General features: G+C 35.6%; 2 protein-coding genes and 1 long non-coding RNA gene across 6 annotated transcripts in view; 1 reads left to right on the top strand and 2 right to left on the bottom strand.

Moving 5' to 3' along the window:
* LOC114942464 (uncharacterized) overlaps positions 1-4,532 on the bottom strand; it is a 12,818-nt gene extending 8,286 nt beyond the window's left edge. The window contains exons 1-3 of one of the 3 annotated variants that reach the window (XM_085480731.1): positions 3,299-3,937; positions 2,721-2,806; positions 173-1,853 (exon numbers count right to left, since the gene is read on the bottom strand). In XM_085480731.1, the coding sequence (XP_085336857.1) occupies positions 173-1,853 (1,681 nt within the window). In that variant the 5' untranslated portion in view covers positions 2,721-2,806; positions 3,299-3,937. Of the gene's footprint in view, positions 1-172; positions 1,854-2,720; positions 2,807-3,298; positions 3,938-4,336 lie in introns of those variants that run through there. The other 2 variants (XM_085480730.1, XM_029317839.2) reach the window with 2 other exon arrangements.
* On the top strand, positions 4,021-8,689 carry LOC114942465 (uncharacterized). The gene is made up of 4 exons (XR_003821806.2): positions 4,021-4,322; positions 6,190-6,279; positions 6,423-6,655; positions 7,231-8,689. It is a non-coding gene; the product is annotated as an uncharacterized LOC114942465 (long non-coding RNA).
* Positions 5,011-16,735, bottom strand: part of nab (NGFI-A-binding protein homolog) — a 24,313-nt gene continuing 12,588 nt past the window's right edge. Inside the window, exons 2-11 of one of the 2 annotated variants that reach the window (XM_029317837.2) lie at positions 10,155-10,256; positions 9,540-9,677; positions 8,866-9,194; positions 8,406-8,633; positions 7,736-7,986; positions 7,382-7,484; positions 6,472-6,542; positions 6,084-6,195; positions 5,904-5,960; positions 5,011-5,620 (exon numbers count right to left, since the gene is read on the bottom strand). In XM_029317837.2, the coding sequence (XP_029173670.1) occupies positions 5,513-5,620; positions 5,904-5,960; positions 6,084-6,195; positions 6,472-6,542; positions 7,382-7,484; positions 7,736-7,986; positions 8,406-8,633; positions 8,866-9,194; positions 9,540-9,677; positions 10,155-10,256 (1,499 nt within the window). In that variant the 3' untranslated portion in view covers positions 5,011-5,512. Of the gene's footprint in view, positions 5,621-5,903; positions 5,961-6,083; positions 6,196-6,471; positions 6,543-7,381; positions 7,485-7,735; positions 7,987-8,405; positions 8,634-8,865; positions 9,195-9,539; positions 9,678-10,154; positions 10,257-16,735 lie in introns of those variants that run through there. The other variant, XM_029317838.2, reaches the window with a different exon arrangement.

Below are 16,735 nucleotides of genomic sequence, written 5' to 3'. Positions count from 1 at the left end.
CTTTTAGGTCTGATCTTTCAATAATGTTACACAAAATATTGGTTATATAAAAAAAGAAAAACATATTTTAAATAATAATAGATAAATCATTCAAACAAATCACATAATATTCTACAATTAAAGAAAAAGAAGCTGTAGTTAAAAGTTCAAAATGAAAAAAAAAGAATTGTACCTTTTATTGGACTTTTATTTATATCCAGTTGTTTGAAATTTTTAGTCATATTTTGCCTGCCAGACAAACTGAAGTTTGTATTATTATCTTCGTTAACATTATCGTCCATCGTGCTTTTGCTTTGTAAGTGTGCAAGTCCATACAATGACGATTTACGAGATTTTGACGAAGAACTTATTATAAAATTTATATATTTCTTTGTTAAATAATCGACCTCACTTGCCGAATATTTTCCATTTTTGACAGAATTCCCTAAAGCCTCCAGTTTTATTATCAAAACTTTAGGCTTTTTGAACAGCTTGTATTTCTTCCTTAATTTGACCATATCCAATGAATCATATAAATTCACTGAACTATGTTTCTCGACATGAGTATTAGACACTGACATTTGTGATAGATTTTTATGGACATCTTCTGTTTCCGACAAGTTGCATCCATTTGACAGAATTAGTTTGTCTCTTCGACGTTTCGGTGTTGCATGCTTCTGTTTATTCAAATGTTGTTCTTCTATCAATTGAGATTCAAACAATTCTAAACGATTTTTTATACTGCTTGTTCGCCATTTAATAATATCCAAGTCATCCATTTCTTCCAATCTTGTTAAACTAACACGCACCTCACGACTTATCTGCATATTCGTTCGTGATGTTTCTTGATCCATCTCATGAGATTTGTTTCGATTATCATCTCTAGTCGTTTCTATAGTTTCATCCGCAATTTCATTATCGCTAGATTCATTCGACAGTATTCTTCGATAGCGTTTTCTTCTTGATTGCTTAGATATTGATGATGTAGACGATGAAGACGATAGAGACGATATAGACGATATAGACGATATAGACGAAGATATTTTTCTTTTAAACTTTCTCTTATGCAATGTAAGTTTTTTAACCATGCATTTCAATCTTTGATGATGTATTCTTTTCCTTAATTGTTCTTTATTTTTAGATGAAGAAGATACATAAATCTGATTATTATTCTTCAGAGAATCCTTCTCCATTGTCTCAATATTTGATGATGACGGAGATGAAACATAGGAACACGCAACTGCATCAGTAACTTCATTAAATGATGTCGTGTTCTTTTCTTTCGAAAATTTGAATGGTAAAACACGCGCGCATACATATGTTTTATCAGAACATAAGTCTTTCATTTCATTTTGTGCTTCAATACAATTTTCAACATTTCCATGCACATCTTGAACGTCTTGGATATTTTGGACATCTTGTATATCTTGGATATCTTGGACATCTTGTAGATCATTCTGTTCAATAGCTCCACACGATTCCTCTTCTTCTTGTTCATGTTCATGTGTATTATCATCTAGCATCTTAGCTTCTGATAACTCCATAGTAACTTCAGTAGGTTTCTTATTTTGGGATGTTTGCTGAGACACTAATTTTTTAGTTCTTTTCCTTCTATCATACTTTCCCTTTCTCCATCGTGCTAATTTCCGTCTTTTTCTAATTGTAACTAAGTGTGTATTTGATTGTTCATTCATTATCTGCTTATTGGATAAACGTGTAACGTTCACTGCAATATCTTTGATGGAACATTTATTGCAATCTCTCTCTTGCGTTAAATCATTTGTTTGCGTGGTTGACAAATTTGAACTTGTATTTAATATTGATTTATTAGAATTTGGTGTTGCAGTAAATAATTCCTCGTCAGAGCTATCCATCTATAACATATTTAATAAACAAATTACTTTGTAATTAATCTTGATTAATATATGATGGTATTATGTATATGGTACAACGTTTAGACCAGTACAAGTTTTCAAGAAATAGTATACAAATTATATAATTGTTTATTTGCATATATAATTCTTGTATATTTAGAAAACAAAAAAAAAAATATATACACACACACACACACACACACACACGCGCGCGCGCGCGCGCACACGCACACACACACACACACATGCACATACTGCTGACAAAACTTAGTTCATCAAGACAGCTCATAAGACAGTTTTTAAACCTTAATATAAAAAAAACTCATAAAAGTGATATTTTATAATTTCATTAATAAAGATGTTATGAAATTTAACATTGTATTAAAAGCTTATTATTGCCATTCTACAAATATATTAATATATATATATAAAACATATAAAATAATATTTATCTTTTCATTAAATACATATAGATTCTTTATCTTATACTGACATTATTATATATATTCAATTGTGTTTATAATAATAGTGTAAGCAACTTTAATTATTTTGACTTAAGTACTAAAAAAATTTTTTTTTAATATTTATAAATGTAAGAACAAAAAATGCATAAACGTTCAAAGCAAATGTACCTTAAAAATTTGAAAAATTCGTTATTAAAAGCGAGCCTTTTTGCTAAAATATATCAAATACATATTACAATGTAGGTTATTCAAATCAGATTCGTTCTTTCTATAAAAAATTGTAATGAAACTCTGTTCTAGAGCAAAATAAATATGTAATTAAATCGTGTCTATATGTGTGGGTATATGTGAAAAGATAGAAAGCAAAAAAAAACAAATATTATTAATATTTTTATCAACTCACTTTTCAAGCTGAAAATACTACAGCTTATTCAATTAATCACGTTGCATATCTTTCCTAAATGTTTTAATTAAGAGTTTAACAAGGCTCTGTAATATAAATATAAATTTAAAGTATAAGACAGGCAATAAAAAAAAAAGAGCCAAATCGCGAATGACAGTGCGTTATGCCAACGAAACTAAAATTTTTTCCGTTAGAATTAAATACAAGGCACCAAATTTTATTTAGTCACGGCCAAAATTTAAAATTGAAATAATCTCTACAATAGATTTAATTCCATACATCCCCTGTTCCCCTCTAAGGAAATATAAATGCGAGAGAAACATATAGACCCGAAAGTCCCTGAAAATTTGGTGACTTGTGCACAGATATTTAATTCTAACGGAAAAAATGTTAATTTTGTTGGAATAACGCACTGTCATCCGCGATTTGGCTCTTATTTCCTGTCTTACACTTAAAATTTATAACTAAATGTTTTATCTACAACACAACAGACCCTATAATCTCATTAAGCGTTTATTATTTCATCAAGCGTTTTGCAATGATTTATTATTATAATTCGCTTTATATCATGTACTTACACTGACAAATTGGATACAATACTTGGATTCAAGTACTTTTGGAAGTTAATGCACCAATTAGGAACTTATATTCGACTGCACAAAGATTTTTCCTCTGCATAGGTTAAGGTGACGTATGTCATAAAAAAGAATTCACTTCACGTTGCACAATAAAACAATCTTATTTAACTAGTCTTTGCGATATTTTTATTTGGCGATTGTTTTTGAGAATTTCAGATAAGAATCTATTCGATTCTATTTTATTATTCTTTTACGATAATATCTCATTGTGCGTCGTCCTTTCTTTCACTATCTGTTCCACTCCTCCACTCATTTTTTTATCACGTGATTTTATGACTCCAAGGGTGCGTTCCGTTATGCACTGCAAGTACTGGCACTATGACGTCATGCAAGTGTACTGTTGACAGCGTTCCTTTTTAATTTTGTGCACTTTGAAGCTACTGCAAAATAGTAAAACGGAACGCACTACAGTACGCTTTCAGCAGACTTTTAACTAACCTTTTTCGCTAATAATCATCGAGTGAAAAATTGGTGAAATGGATAATACCATTATTGCATTAATTACATATAATTTAATCGAGAATATATATGATTCGAGTGAGGCATCAAGTGAAAGCGATTTGGAAATGGAATTAATAAATGAAATGAGACGACAAATTAAAATACATAGAATAAAATGTAAAAATTACGTTAAAAATATTGTATCATTATATTCAGATATGGAATTTAAAAGTTAGTTCCATCGTACACATGGAGGTAGCCATCTTGATTACTGCGAGTGCTTTACCTCGCCGGTTGCAGTAATCGCAACAGGAAATAACGTCAAAATTAATGACGTCATATACTCATGATAGTACTTTCGCAGTGCACTGCTATCTATATCGGAACGCTATTGGTAGTAATGTCAGTACTTGCAGTGCATAACGGAACGCACCCCAGTTGCAGTTATCGCCGTTGAAGCGTGGTTCTTTACTTGCCGCTTTCTTTGTGTCAAGAAACACCGATATAAAAGTTGAAATTTGCGGTAAGAATACAAACCTGCCAAAATCTGCACTGATGCACTAAACTGCACCGACTTTGATGTGTTCTTCGAATAATTCCATTATAATTCGAATCAGAGATAACATGTAATCACAGACAGTTTAGCTATAACCTAAACCACGTCAGACTTCTTTATCTTCAGCAACGCTCAACGCTTTATGTGTGATATGATATATAGAGACATCTATACGAGAATACAAGCTCGAAATTATAGGTGTGTTCGAAAATCTGACCTGTAGAGTAAAGAAAGGGGGATTGGCCAATCAGGAGAAAAGGAAAAGATTTCTTTGTCCTGATTGGTCAATGAAATCGTACTCTATCTAGGATTTTCGAACGCATTTCATAATGGACAGATCACAATGACGCATGCGCAAATTTTTAAATATTTAATATATTCACGTTACGCTTTTCGAAAATAATATATAAATGCATAGTGGAAGATCGATTAGCTATTACATTTTGTTCTAAACATATTGCATTCTGTGTACGAAGAAAAATTTTAAGAAATATATAAAAGATTCTTCAATTAAAATTTTGAATTTCATTTTGCAAAGAAAAAATAATTTGTAAGATCTCACTTATATCACAGAGTTATACGAGTATAAAGTAACAAACTAATAATAGAGCTGTGATTAAAATTTCTTAAATAAAATTATGTATTTACAATGAGAGACGCATAAAAAGATCTTTATATATATATTTACATATTTACTTATGCGATTTACATTTTATAATACTACATCCTTCAGTCGATCTTTTGATTTAAACGGTTTATTATTTTTTATTTTCTATCACCTTTTCTCTCTCACTCTTTCTTCCTATAAACATTCGTAATCGCTATATATATATATATATATATAATATCATGTGTGTTTGCATTTCGCTAGAATTGGATAACGGAGAGGCAGTATATCATAAACATTTTTCACATTTCATTCAAACAAACGCAAGAAAAAGATCGCGATCGCGTAGCGCGAAAATCCTAGCGAGTAAAATCTCACGATTACTGCGAACGCTGCCAGGAATGCCATCGTTATTCGATAACATATATATGGATGACATACATATATGCGCGCAAGTGATGATGGTGATAACGGCAATGATGACTAGCAGGACCAGCCATTTATGCCATCGTGACGTCGATAGTGCGGCAGTAAATAACGCTAAGTAATATCACAGTGTGGATTTCTCGTCCGCGGGCTCCTCTTTTACAGGATGGCTGCATTCCATTAACGCAGGATTCGCCACAGCAATTATGTTGTCTCCTCGCGAGGCTATTACCTATGCATAATTTATTCGCATAATTAACAGCCACAATAAAATGTGATGACGCTTATCACTATCTATCTTATTATTATTCTAAACCGGTAGCTTTTTTCTTAAATCATGCATCATCATTCAGGAGTAACAAGAAAAGAGCGTAGCAGATAAAAAAACTTGTTGTCGATGCCCTTAGTCTTTTCTTTTCTCTTTTTATACACAGTTTTTTCTAATATATCCATAGAGTGAACAACAAAAGATAAAAAATGAAGAAGAAAACGAGGACTTTGAGTCGCCTGCTCACCTTTAGATTAAAGTCACCTTCTTTATCGGTGTTGTCAGCCTCCGCCTCGTTTGTATCCTGCAACACACATGTGTAGATATTATATCTCTGTTAACCCAGAGATCTTTAGTTCATGTAAAAAGCTACGATGCAGATAGAATGTTTAAATGATATTATAATATATATTTACAATATATTTACATGCATAGAGGAAGATTCCTCGTTAGAGAATGAGAATTGACTATCCGAATCGCTGATTTCCTCCACGCTAGCACTGAATATGCCATTGTTATTCTTCTTCCTCCAGACTGGACTGAAACATTGCCAATATCTGAACATCAATATATACTTGTCATATATAGATTGGACAATCAGATAATATAAGCGGAAAAAAGGTGTAAGTACATATTCAATCTTGACGAGATTTTTACTCTTACAAAATCTCGATTCTAATAAATTATTTTGATTATATAATTTTTTCATTAAATTAATTTTTATTTTAAATTATTTTAATTTATTATTGAATTATTTTTAATACAGAGAGAAAACACTTAGAAATTATGCTTAGATGTGAGTGAAGGATAATCACCTCGATGACCTGTGTCTCCTCGTGATGGAATTATTAATGTCCGTCCCGGAACAACGAAGGTCCAACTCCTCCTGAAACGGTGAACTGCTACAGACAGTAGAAGTAGGAAATTGGATGCATGAAAGAAGAAGGAAAATTAAGAGAAGAAAAGATGTGGACAGATATAGGTCACACAAATAGATAAGTAAGTAGATATAAATAGATGTACTATAAAAAGTGAATAAACACGACTTGGCGGGATACCAGGCATAAAGCATAGAGTCCGAGCAAGTCGTATCGAATGAATCAACTTTCGAAATCATCGATTAAATATTTTCATTATCGAATCCAACAAGTAGTGATATTAAAAGGACCTTTACCTTATTTTTTCATAAAAAATTCCATGCGTTTTCTAACTTTGTATTCATCTACAATGTATCTACATATCTATTTAAGCATATAAGTTTAGTGTAAGCACATGCAATAAGCATCAGTATAAAGACAGGATCAACTGAGATGATTCTTATCTTGTTCGTTAATTCTTATCTTAGAAAGATAACTTAAATAATATTAATGAGAAAAACATTTCTAGCTAGCATGCATCCTCTCAGAGAGAGAGGAATTGTATCTTTTTACAATTTGTGTAGAAATTGCAAATTCGTGAAATAATATTGAATAAATAGATCTTTGCTACATAGATGACAGCAAACAAATGACAATTATTTCGATTCAATCAGGTGAAAGCGCATGCACACGCAACTATACTTGACCTTTTTTTAGAGCTTTTGCATCCATTTTGTTTCGCGCGTATACAAGTGCGGATGGTTAATGCATGGCGATCTCTACGTGACAGTTAGTGATTAGCGACCATGCGGACGCGGTAGATCAGTGCACAGTGAGGGATCTACTTCTGTGGCCGAGATAATCTAACCTGCGTCGCGTCCTCACTCTCACCCTCCAGCTCGAGCTTCTGGCGTTTCGAACGTTCGCCATCGACCTCTTCCCCGTTTTCGCGTGATTTCAACATCGACAAGCTGTAAACATTGGTACAAAGCTGTCATCAATTTTCAGTACACTTATACGCATATTAATTCACGTTCTCAGATGTTTTAATTAATAAATCGGTGTCTTTTGTTTATCAAAATACACTTGAGCGTGAGTTTAATTGAAAATAAACTGTTGATCTTTTAGGATCTTTTAGATAAACGTTGAATCATAAATCTGAATTTTTTAAATATGAGTTGTGAATTTTATATAAAGTTCTCTATAAATGTATGATATTTACTATTGGCTCTTGGAGTAATGGTACCCGGAATCGCGGACGACACGACGCGCCAAAGGAAACAATTCGTCTCTCCTAGTAAGAAGGGCAGGTACGAATCTGCAAATTTGCGCCGCTGCTTCATTCACAGACACCTCGTGCAACGTAAGCGGTTTCTCCGGTTTCCTCTTGCAGTCGAACCTGCCGTAAATCGCCGCGTACTTCCGAATTTCGTCCATTTTGCGCGGATCACTATCGGACATTGTCATCACCATCTGTAATATATACATTCAAAAAGTACAATTTGCTATTTTAATTAATTTTATTATATATATATATATATATATATATATATTTAATTAATTTAATTGTAAAATATTTCCTTAAGTTTTAACATTTGTAATTATAAATTAGGGGTGGACGCGCATTGTATAACGATAAGATAATATAATTAATATGCTGATAGATTTACATTTTTAAAAATTCTGAATGAATACTAAATACAAAAATGATACAATTTACAATTAGTTTTACAATTTAATTAGTCACTTAAAAAGAACCATTTTTCTTTAGAGAATGTAATATCTAGTGTAAAAAAAACCAGTTGCCCGTAGATAGTCTTCAAGATTCATTTCGTAATTTGGGATAGGCTTGAAAGCACACGCTCTTCGTCGGTTTAGAGTTAACGATTCACCTCCAAGTTCTTGCAGAGTTTTTTCTTCACGTTATGGGGTTTAGGATCAAGGGGCCTTATGGTAGCGACGAGCCTCTCCGCAGCCTCGGCGAGCCGTTGCACCTGCGACTGCAAGAGGGTTGGCGTCGGCTGCGGCGGACTCGCAGGTGCGCCTCCGCCTCCGCCGCCGCCGCCGCCGCTTGGACTAGGTGTTGTACCGCTGCCGCACGAAGACTCGCATGTTCCTACCTATTGGCATCAAAATATAATCAATTATACTTATTTATAATAAATATATATTTAGCTCAGTCTTTTATATTTAAAATATATTATATTATTTTTAGTTGTTTATATTATATTATATTAAATATATTATATAAAATGCATATGTTATATTAAAAAATTATGTTATAAAATAAAAAAGTTGTGAAAACAATGATAAATTCGATGTTTGATATGACCTGATCAGGGTGATCTTTACCTGCAACACATTTGGACTGTGCGTAGTCGTGTAAGGTAAAGTGGTGTTGGGGCTCGGGCTCTGGCGAAAGGTCGTGGAGGACGTCGGCACAGACACGCTGGTGACCGGCACGACCGGGCTGGCGCTCCGGCAAGGCAACGGCGTCAGCGGCACCTGGGGCGTCGTCGTCACGTAGGGCATCGACGTCAGGGAAGTCTGGGAGGTCGCAGCGAAACTGGTCGGCAGACTCTGCATCTGCGACCGCGGACTCGCACACGCGAAGCCCACGGTGACGGCGACCGGACTCTTCGCGGTGGCGTTCGTCGGCACGACCGGTGTTTGAAACAACGCTGTCGAAATACATCATTTATATAAAAATTTCAATTTTTACAAATTTACTCTTACTTATCTAAAGTAAAAAAAAAATTATAGAACTTATTGTTTGTCTATGTATTTCTAAATTAGTTTATGACATCAAAAATCTGTGTCTGTTAATTTAAAAAAAATACAATAATCTCTGCAAACACAATTTTAATCAGCTATTATGTCATTGTCGTGAATTAGATAATTTATATAATGCAATGACATTAAATGGCATTCATTTTCAGCTTCAAGTTTTTATGGGAAAATTCGAGATTTACGCGATAATATTCTAAATAAAATTCGAAACTTGTGTAATGCGTATGATACTTTACAAGGATTAGTGAGCCATTCCTGCAGAGCTTTCTGTAGCCTCCTGACGTGAAGGGGTTTGCTCGCCATGCCGACCAGCGCCATAATCTCCAGAAACTCCTCTTCGCCTGCATCGCACAGTTGTTGCACGTCATCGCCTCCTATAATTTTGCATTATTATAAATGACACACAATATTAATAAAATTATAAGGATTACACAGATCGTCATTCAGATTAAAAAAGTCCGCAGTTAAAAAAAATAAAAAATGTGCCAAATAATAATTTAAAGGATTTTTTAAACTGCACGAATTGCATCAAGCAGTCTTGAATTATCTCTTTACGGTCAATTATGTAATATTCATTTACAAATTGATTCATATTATTGCATTACATACACCTCGAGAGGCAGAGCAAATATAAATATTTCAGGCTTGTTAGAGTTACATATTACATATCCTGCTAATAAAAGTGTTTTTTATTATTATATAAGATTACATAAAAATCGTATAAAGTGCCTTTAAGCAAAAATTACATGTAAATCTAAAGATGAGAAAAAACTATATATTTCCTGGATATAATTATGCAATAAAACAGCTTCCGGATTAGACTCAACTAGTAAACATCCATTACAACTTACCCATCTCGAGGAGCGTGTCGTAGTATCCCAAGAGCGAGGCGCGCTGCATCACTCGGTACAGCTGCAACTCGGCCTCATTCTGCGGCACGGACGTCTGCACCACTGCAAATCGCATAGTATTGTACGATCGTTAAAGAGGTTCATTAAGCGAAGCTCCGACACAATTAACAACGCCGAGGAATCGCCGGTTCCGACCGAATCGGTACAGTTTTGCGCCGACAGCGGTAATGATCGCTGTGTGCGGATTGTATATCTTTCTCTCCCTCCTCGCTTAGCTTCTCGTTCTCTGCACTCACAGTCGACACAATCAATTATGTCATAATTAGACAGCCTGCGCTTGATATAAGAGCCATTGATATTCCGCGGTCAGCGCGGACATAATTCATCGAACCGGTTCTCGAAGGGCGATACGAATATATATGGATACTTTAAATTATTAACTTTTTGCCTTATTAATTATGGTATGAAAATATATTTTATTGCTGCACAGAGAGAATTTTCTTTTAGAATTTAGTCTGAAAATCGTGGAAAAGAATTCCTCCGATTAATATTTTTTTTACCGCAATACAAATTTTAATATCTATCACAATAAGATATAAAATATGTTCGATTAATTTTACCATGTACGTATTAATACTTTTTATTGTGTTAAATATTTAAAAAATCAGAGAAACTCAAAATTCTATTCAATACCATATTTTGTCCCACACGATTGCCATGATTTTCAGGATAAATTCTAAAACGCTCTCCGTGTATATTTGTAATATATTATTAGTTACATATATTTTCATTAATAATATTTGTTATCAACTTTTTGAAAAAATTAAACAGAGATTATAATTTTTCACATTGTATTAATTTAAAAAATTTGTGCTCCCAAATAAATATTATCTGACATTTATTAATCATCAATTGAGAATTTAGGATACTTTTGCAAAAACTTGACCGTAAAATGTCAGATTTATTAATTTTCCTCCTGCTCTTGAGAACGATTAAATATATATAAATTCCATTTTTTATAATAATATACATATCTCTATGTTAATTTTTTTCTATTTTTTTTTTAAACCACAATGAGAAAGATAAATTACGGAGAGAGGATTAAATGAATTTGTATAATAGTACGTCGTCCATCTCGATCGCAAGCAGCATTTTTGCCACAACCACCCTTGCCTCTCGAAGCATCCGCGCCACACAATCATTATTATACGTCGTCGTTGTCGTATATCGACACGACACGATCACGCGAGTCCAAGCGAGGAGACGCCAAAGTGTCCGACTAGTTTCTTGCAAATTTCGAGGAACTGCGAGAAAAAGCGGCGTGCACACACGTACCGCGTATAAATTAATACCGGTAGCGCGCCAGGGAAGAGAGAAGAGCGCAGGGTGAAGCCGAAGAAAGAGATCGGTGGAAGGGAAATAGAAAGAGAGGGAGAGAGATGTAAAAAAAACTGGCCGGCGGATCTTATTACGAGCCCGGATCCCGGTCTCACGCTCTCTCTCGGGCCCGCGAATAAGTCCCCGACGACGATGGGGTGGCGACTTGTTCCGCGAGATTTTTCTAGCGCGAACCGCGCGACCCGCGAAAAAAGGATCTACGTGGAAGCACCGTGTCTCGAGTCTCGGTCTTGGATCAGCAGGAAGCAGGGTTAAACGAAGAAAGAGAACCAGATGCGATTGAGACATGCGTCTTGCAAAAAGGATATTTATGACGGAAAAACATTTATGCCATTCGTATTTATTTATTGCTAGACATTTTTTGTTCTTCCTTATTTATTTCTCTGTGACAATTCTATGTTAATTTGCGAAAACCCTTTCATTTTTTAATTGCTACACGGAGAGAATTTTCTCTTCGAGTTTACTCTAAAAATCGTTTTTATTGTGATAAAAATATTAATCAGAGAAACTGTTATAAAATTCGTACAATACCGTATAATGTCTCATTTTCAGGGTAAATTCTAAAAGAAAATTTTCTCTGAGTAGACTTAAAAATTAATGACATTTTTGCGAGGAGAAAAAATTTACCAATAAACCTGCAGAGATACTCTGGCATTCTCTATTAAAATATATACGGTATTATCTTATTAGTTCTCGCGCGTATATGAATTTTGTTTATGCTTGCTCCTCGATAAAATTGTTAAGAAGAAAAAATAAAAATGTCACTTTCTGTTTTCAGATATCGCGAATCTTGCATTTTCGCTGGTTCGATCCGAAAAATTCTCATATAGACACGAGGTGCACGAACTTTCCTCGCGGTTTTTATGTCGATTCCCACCTTGCATCCCATTATTATTGTCCATCATTTATTTATATCGCCGTCGCTGACATCTTATTCACGTTTTCATGACTTTATTAATACCGCGCGTATGTGATATACACGTTGTTGATCATCTAACTAAGCCTGTCATCCGCGCAGCAACACTTCGATCGTGCTTTTGTTAAAAAATAAAACCACAAGCGCAATCGTCCGCTCGCATCATCAACTTTACGCCGCATTAGCTGAATTTATTAATAATTCATCCTGCATTTATTTACTTGACCTAATTCCAGAATTGGAGATGGAATAAGAATTTCAAAGCGCAAGAGCAGCTATATACTACTCCAAAACCGATTCAGGTTTTAACCATTCTCGTTAGTCAACAAAAAAGTAACTATAATATTCCTTTTTCGTGTATTTTAAAAAAGAAATTTTAATTGCGGTATTTACAAAATTACGAAAATGATCGTTGTGTATTTCTCTCATTCGCATCGAATAACCGAAGCAACCCTTCATCCCTTCTCTATCAAATTCGCATAATGAAAAGTTATGCAGAAAATCGAGTTACGTCTTTCAGGATTGTTCGCCTCTCTCTTTTTTTATTCCGTAATTTTTTTTTTCACGGCCGCACCTTCGCTTTTTGAAAGCGAGACTCGTCACAGGGTGATCGAATTGCACGATTCACCCTGTATACGTACCTGTGACCAACAGAACATCGGCGCGGCCTAGGCCGGGCTTTCGCGGCGCATTTACATAACGACTTTTTTGGCACGGGGTTTTTGTCGGCCGGGAACGCGAACGCGGTCCGGAGGCGGAGAGACGCGTCGCGACGGCGAGAAAAACCTGATCCCACCGCAGCGAAACCCTGGAGGCTCGCGTACCCCAGGCCGTCGTCGTCGTGGTCTGCGAGTTCTCTACGGCGACGATGACCTGCGCGACCGGTCCAGCGATTTTCAAAATAAGAGAAAAAAAAAGCGATCGGAAAGATATATATATAGGCGATAAATTTCATTTTCGCATTAAACTTGGTGGAAGTTGTAACCGCGTCAAATAGAGAATCGACCTTTCTGGTTTTGTGTCGGAAAATGTTATTTAATCAAAATTTAATTGAAATTTTGTTGGGAAATTTAATAAATATATGCATTTGATAAATAACGTAATAATATACATTACTATCTAATATTTAACACAAAAATAATTAGTAGTTTCTTTTCCAACTACATATATTATTCTACACAGAAAGGATTTTTTTTAGAATTTACCCTGAAAGTCAGGGTGAAACAATATGATATTGAAAGAATTTTATGAGTTTCTCTGATTAATATTTACACCATAATAAAAAATATTAATATTCACAATAAGATATAAAATATGTTCAATTAATTTGACTATGTACATATTAATATATTTATTATTGTGATAAATATTAATCAGAGAAACTCTTATAAAATTCTTTCAATACGTACCATATTTTATCCCACGATTACCACGATTTTCAAGGGTATATAAATTCTAAGAAAAAATTATCTCCGTATATTTTTGATCCTTTACGTGCATTTGATAAATAACATTAATATACATTATTATCTAAACAATATATAATTCCTTTCTCAACCAAATGATTTCTATACAGAATTAAAGATAGAGAAAGAAAATTGTAATGTATTAATTACTTTCCAATATCGGAGCAAACTTGATTCGTGACATAGAGGGGCGAAGCAATGATTTGAACCTGTTTGTTGGAAAAAGGAGAAACGTAAATTCCAAAACGGAGAAATTCCACACGACGCGGCGGAATCATCGTGTGTGCTGTCGCGCCGACAACTTCGGGATTACCATTGTTTTCTATCCTTGGATATATGTTTTACGATGATTGTGGCAAGAATGAACCCAGGTTCTCGATGGCCGGAGATGGAGAAAAACGGGGAGGCATTCGCAAGGAGAACCAGATTAGACGCGGCCACGGCGAAAAAGAGAAACGGCGCGGCGGCGCGCTAAATCAGAAGCGAATCCGAACTCTCTTCTGGCTCTGGCGACCGTGATGCGCATATAACCCGTCATAGTCCAAGTCATGCGACGAATGCGACCGCAAAAAACCGCGCCTTAATTATGTTTCCCGGTATAATTACAATATTAAGAAACGGCGAACGTGTGTGTGCGTGAGACCGCGCGCGTCTCTTTACGAGAAGACACAATTTCGAATGATACAAAGGGAAGAGGTTGGCTAATCCCGAATGGACGCCGTTTCGCGGGAAACGTAATTCTTTCGATCTGTCATCTTTGCGATACTTCTTTCTCTTAAATTTCGGACGATTTGTGCAATTAATCGCGCCTAAAAATTGCCCACGCGGTGTAATATTCGTGTTATCGATGAGAAAGTTGATCACAACATTTTCGCATACACGCACATGGCAGTTCTGTCATTAGCGATTGTTTGATCAGAGAATAAAAACAGAATTTAATTAGATTAACAATTTAAAAGAAAATGAGTATTTTTTTTTTTTTCTAGTACTAAGTACGAGAAATATTTAGAGAATCGTTAAAATAGTAATAAATTTCTATTCGACGTATAGAAATGGTTGGAACAAAAGTAGAGTTGGATCGCAAAGGGTTAACTATAACCGGTGAAAGAAAAGCATTTCGAATCCTGCGGGAACGTCCTCGAGTGCATTATCCCTTTTTCGCGCGAGTTCGACTCATGATTGCTCTCGCGAGGGAGAAAATGATTCCCAAGGAAATCACCATGACGGTATCCCGTGGCGAAAGAAGACCGAATTGTCGCTACGGGAGTCAAATGACGATTGCCACGAATCGAATTCGAGACCATATAGAACTCGGACAAAAGATTCGAATAAATTGTGTGATTAAATTGTTCAAATCAAATGCACAACTCGAACAACTTAAACAGGAAATTTTTCACGTTTAATCGTTCGTCTATTTTTCCGGCAAATTTTGGAAATTATAATAAAGAATAATTTTATCGAATTATATATTATTGTCTTAGATAATGTTATACAAATTAAATTGTCTCTGTTAAATTCTTTCTATCGATTTTCTTGCGAGACGAATAATGAATATCGATATCAAGGTCGCGATAGATGACAGCGATTGCGAAAAAGAGAAGTCGCTGGACCGTATCAATTTCGTCACGAGCGTGTGCTTGCTATTTTTATTATACATCTTCCGTTGACAAAAAGACACGATATTCGTGACAGACAGTACTAGGATGACACTTTTTACATCACGTCCGATGAAAAGTCATCGATGGACGAAAAGAGCAAAAGCTAATGACCTACGAGAAATTGATTAATTATTATTACGCGGAGAGCATTTTCTCTTCAAATTTACCCTGAAAATCATGATAATCATCATAGAACAATACGGTAATAATATATGTATATAGAATATTTTTATCGTGGTAAATATTAATTAAAGAAACTCTTATAAAATTCCATATTATTCCTCGATTACCATAATTTTCGGAGTAAATTCTAAGAGAAAACGCAAGTGGTCGGAATAACGCGAGATGCGATCGACAAATAAATAATCATTGAAACGCTTAATTTGCCTTGTCGCCCGCTGCGAACCACGGAAATAACAAGTGCACTTATTCTCATCTGAGGGAGCTGCGAAACTCTCCGCTAAAGGTCAGACCGAAGATAATGGGGAGGAAACGAGGGAAAGACGATGCGCTAGGCTCTCGTAAGGGTGAAAGAAAGAAAGACAGACAGAGGAAGGGTAGAAAAGAGAGAGAGAGAGACACGGAGGATAAACCCAGAAGGCGCCCGGACACGATGGAACCAAGAAGGTTCGTCGGAGTGGCGAGAGAAGACCAGGGAGAAAAGGAGGAGGCAGAGTTAGTGGTGCACGTTCTTTGTCCGATACTTCACGGAGAACGGACGCTCTCCTCCGCTCTCGGTCCCGCAAAAACGAGTCTAGTTTCTTAGGAGCGCGTACTGCCTCTCTTCTCTCTCGACTCCGCGCGCTCTATCTGTTATATCTTCCCTCCTTTCTTCAGCGCGATGCGGCGCGGCGGTTAGTATTTCGCTTTTTGCCGGCATTGTAATCAAGGAAGGGTTAGGTGAGTTTTTGTCACCCCGTGCACGCTGCCCCTTTCTCCCTCCCATCAACCCTTCCCCGGTACAAAACATCGGGCAGATGGACTGACTCGCCGTTCGAATCTTTCCCTTCTTCTTCTCTCGGAGCCTTCGTCGTTCCTTATCCTTCGCGTCCTTTTACCCCCTACACACACGTTCCTCCGTTTTTATACCTCGCGTTCTATCCTGTCCCTGTCGTTCCTTGCCCCCACATCCTTCCCATTCTT

The sequence above is a fragment of the Nylanderia fulva genome, unplaced genomic scaffold, assembly GCF_048542155.1.
Source record: "Nylanderia fulva isolate GAGA-0341 unplaced genomic scaffold, ASM4854215v1 Scaffold16, whole genome shotgun sequence".
Lineage (NCBI taxonomy): Eukaryota > Metazoa > Arthropoda > Insecta > Hymenoptera > Formicidae > Nylanderia > Nylanderia fulva.
Note: the sequence above shows the minus strand (reverse complement) of the source record. Positions and strands in the feature narration are given on the sequence as shown.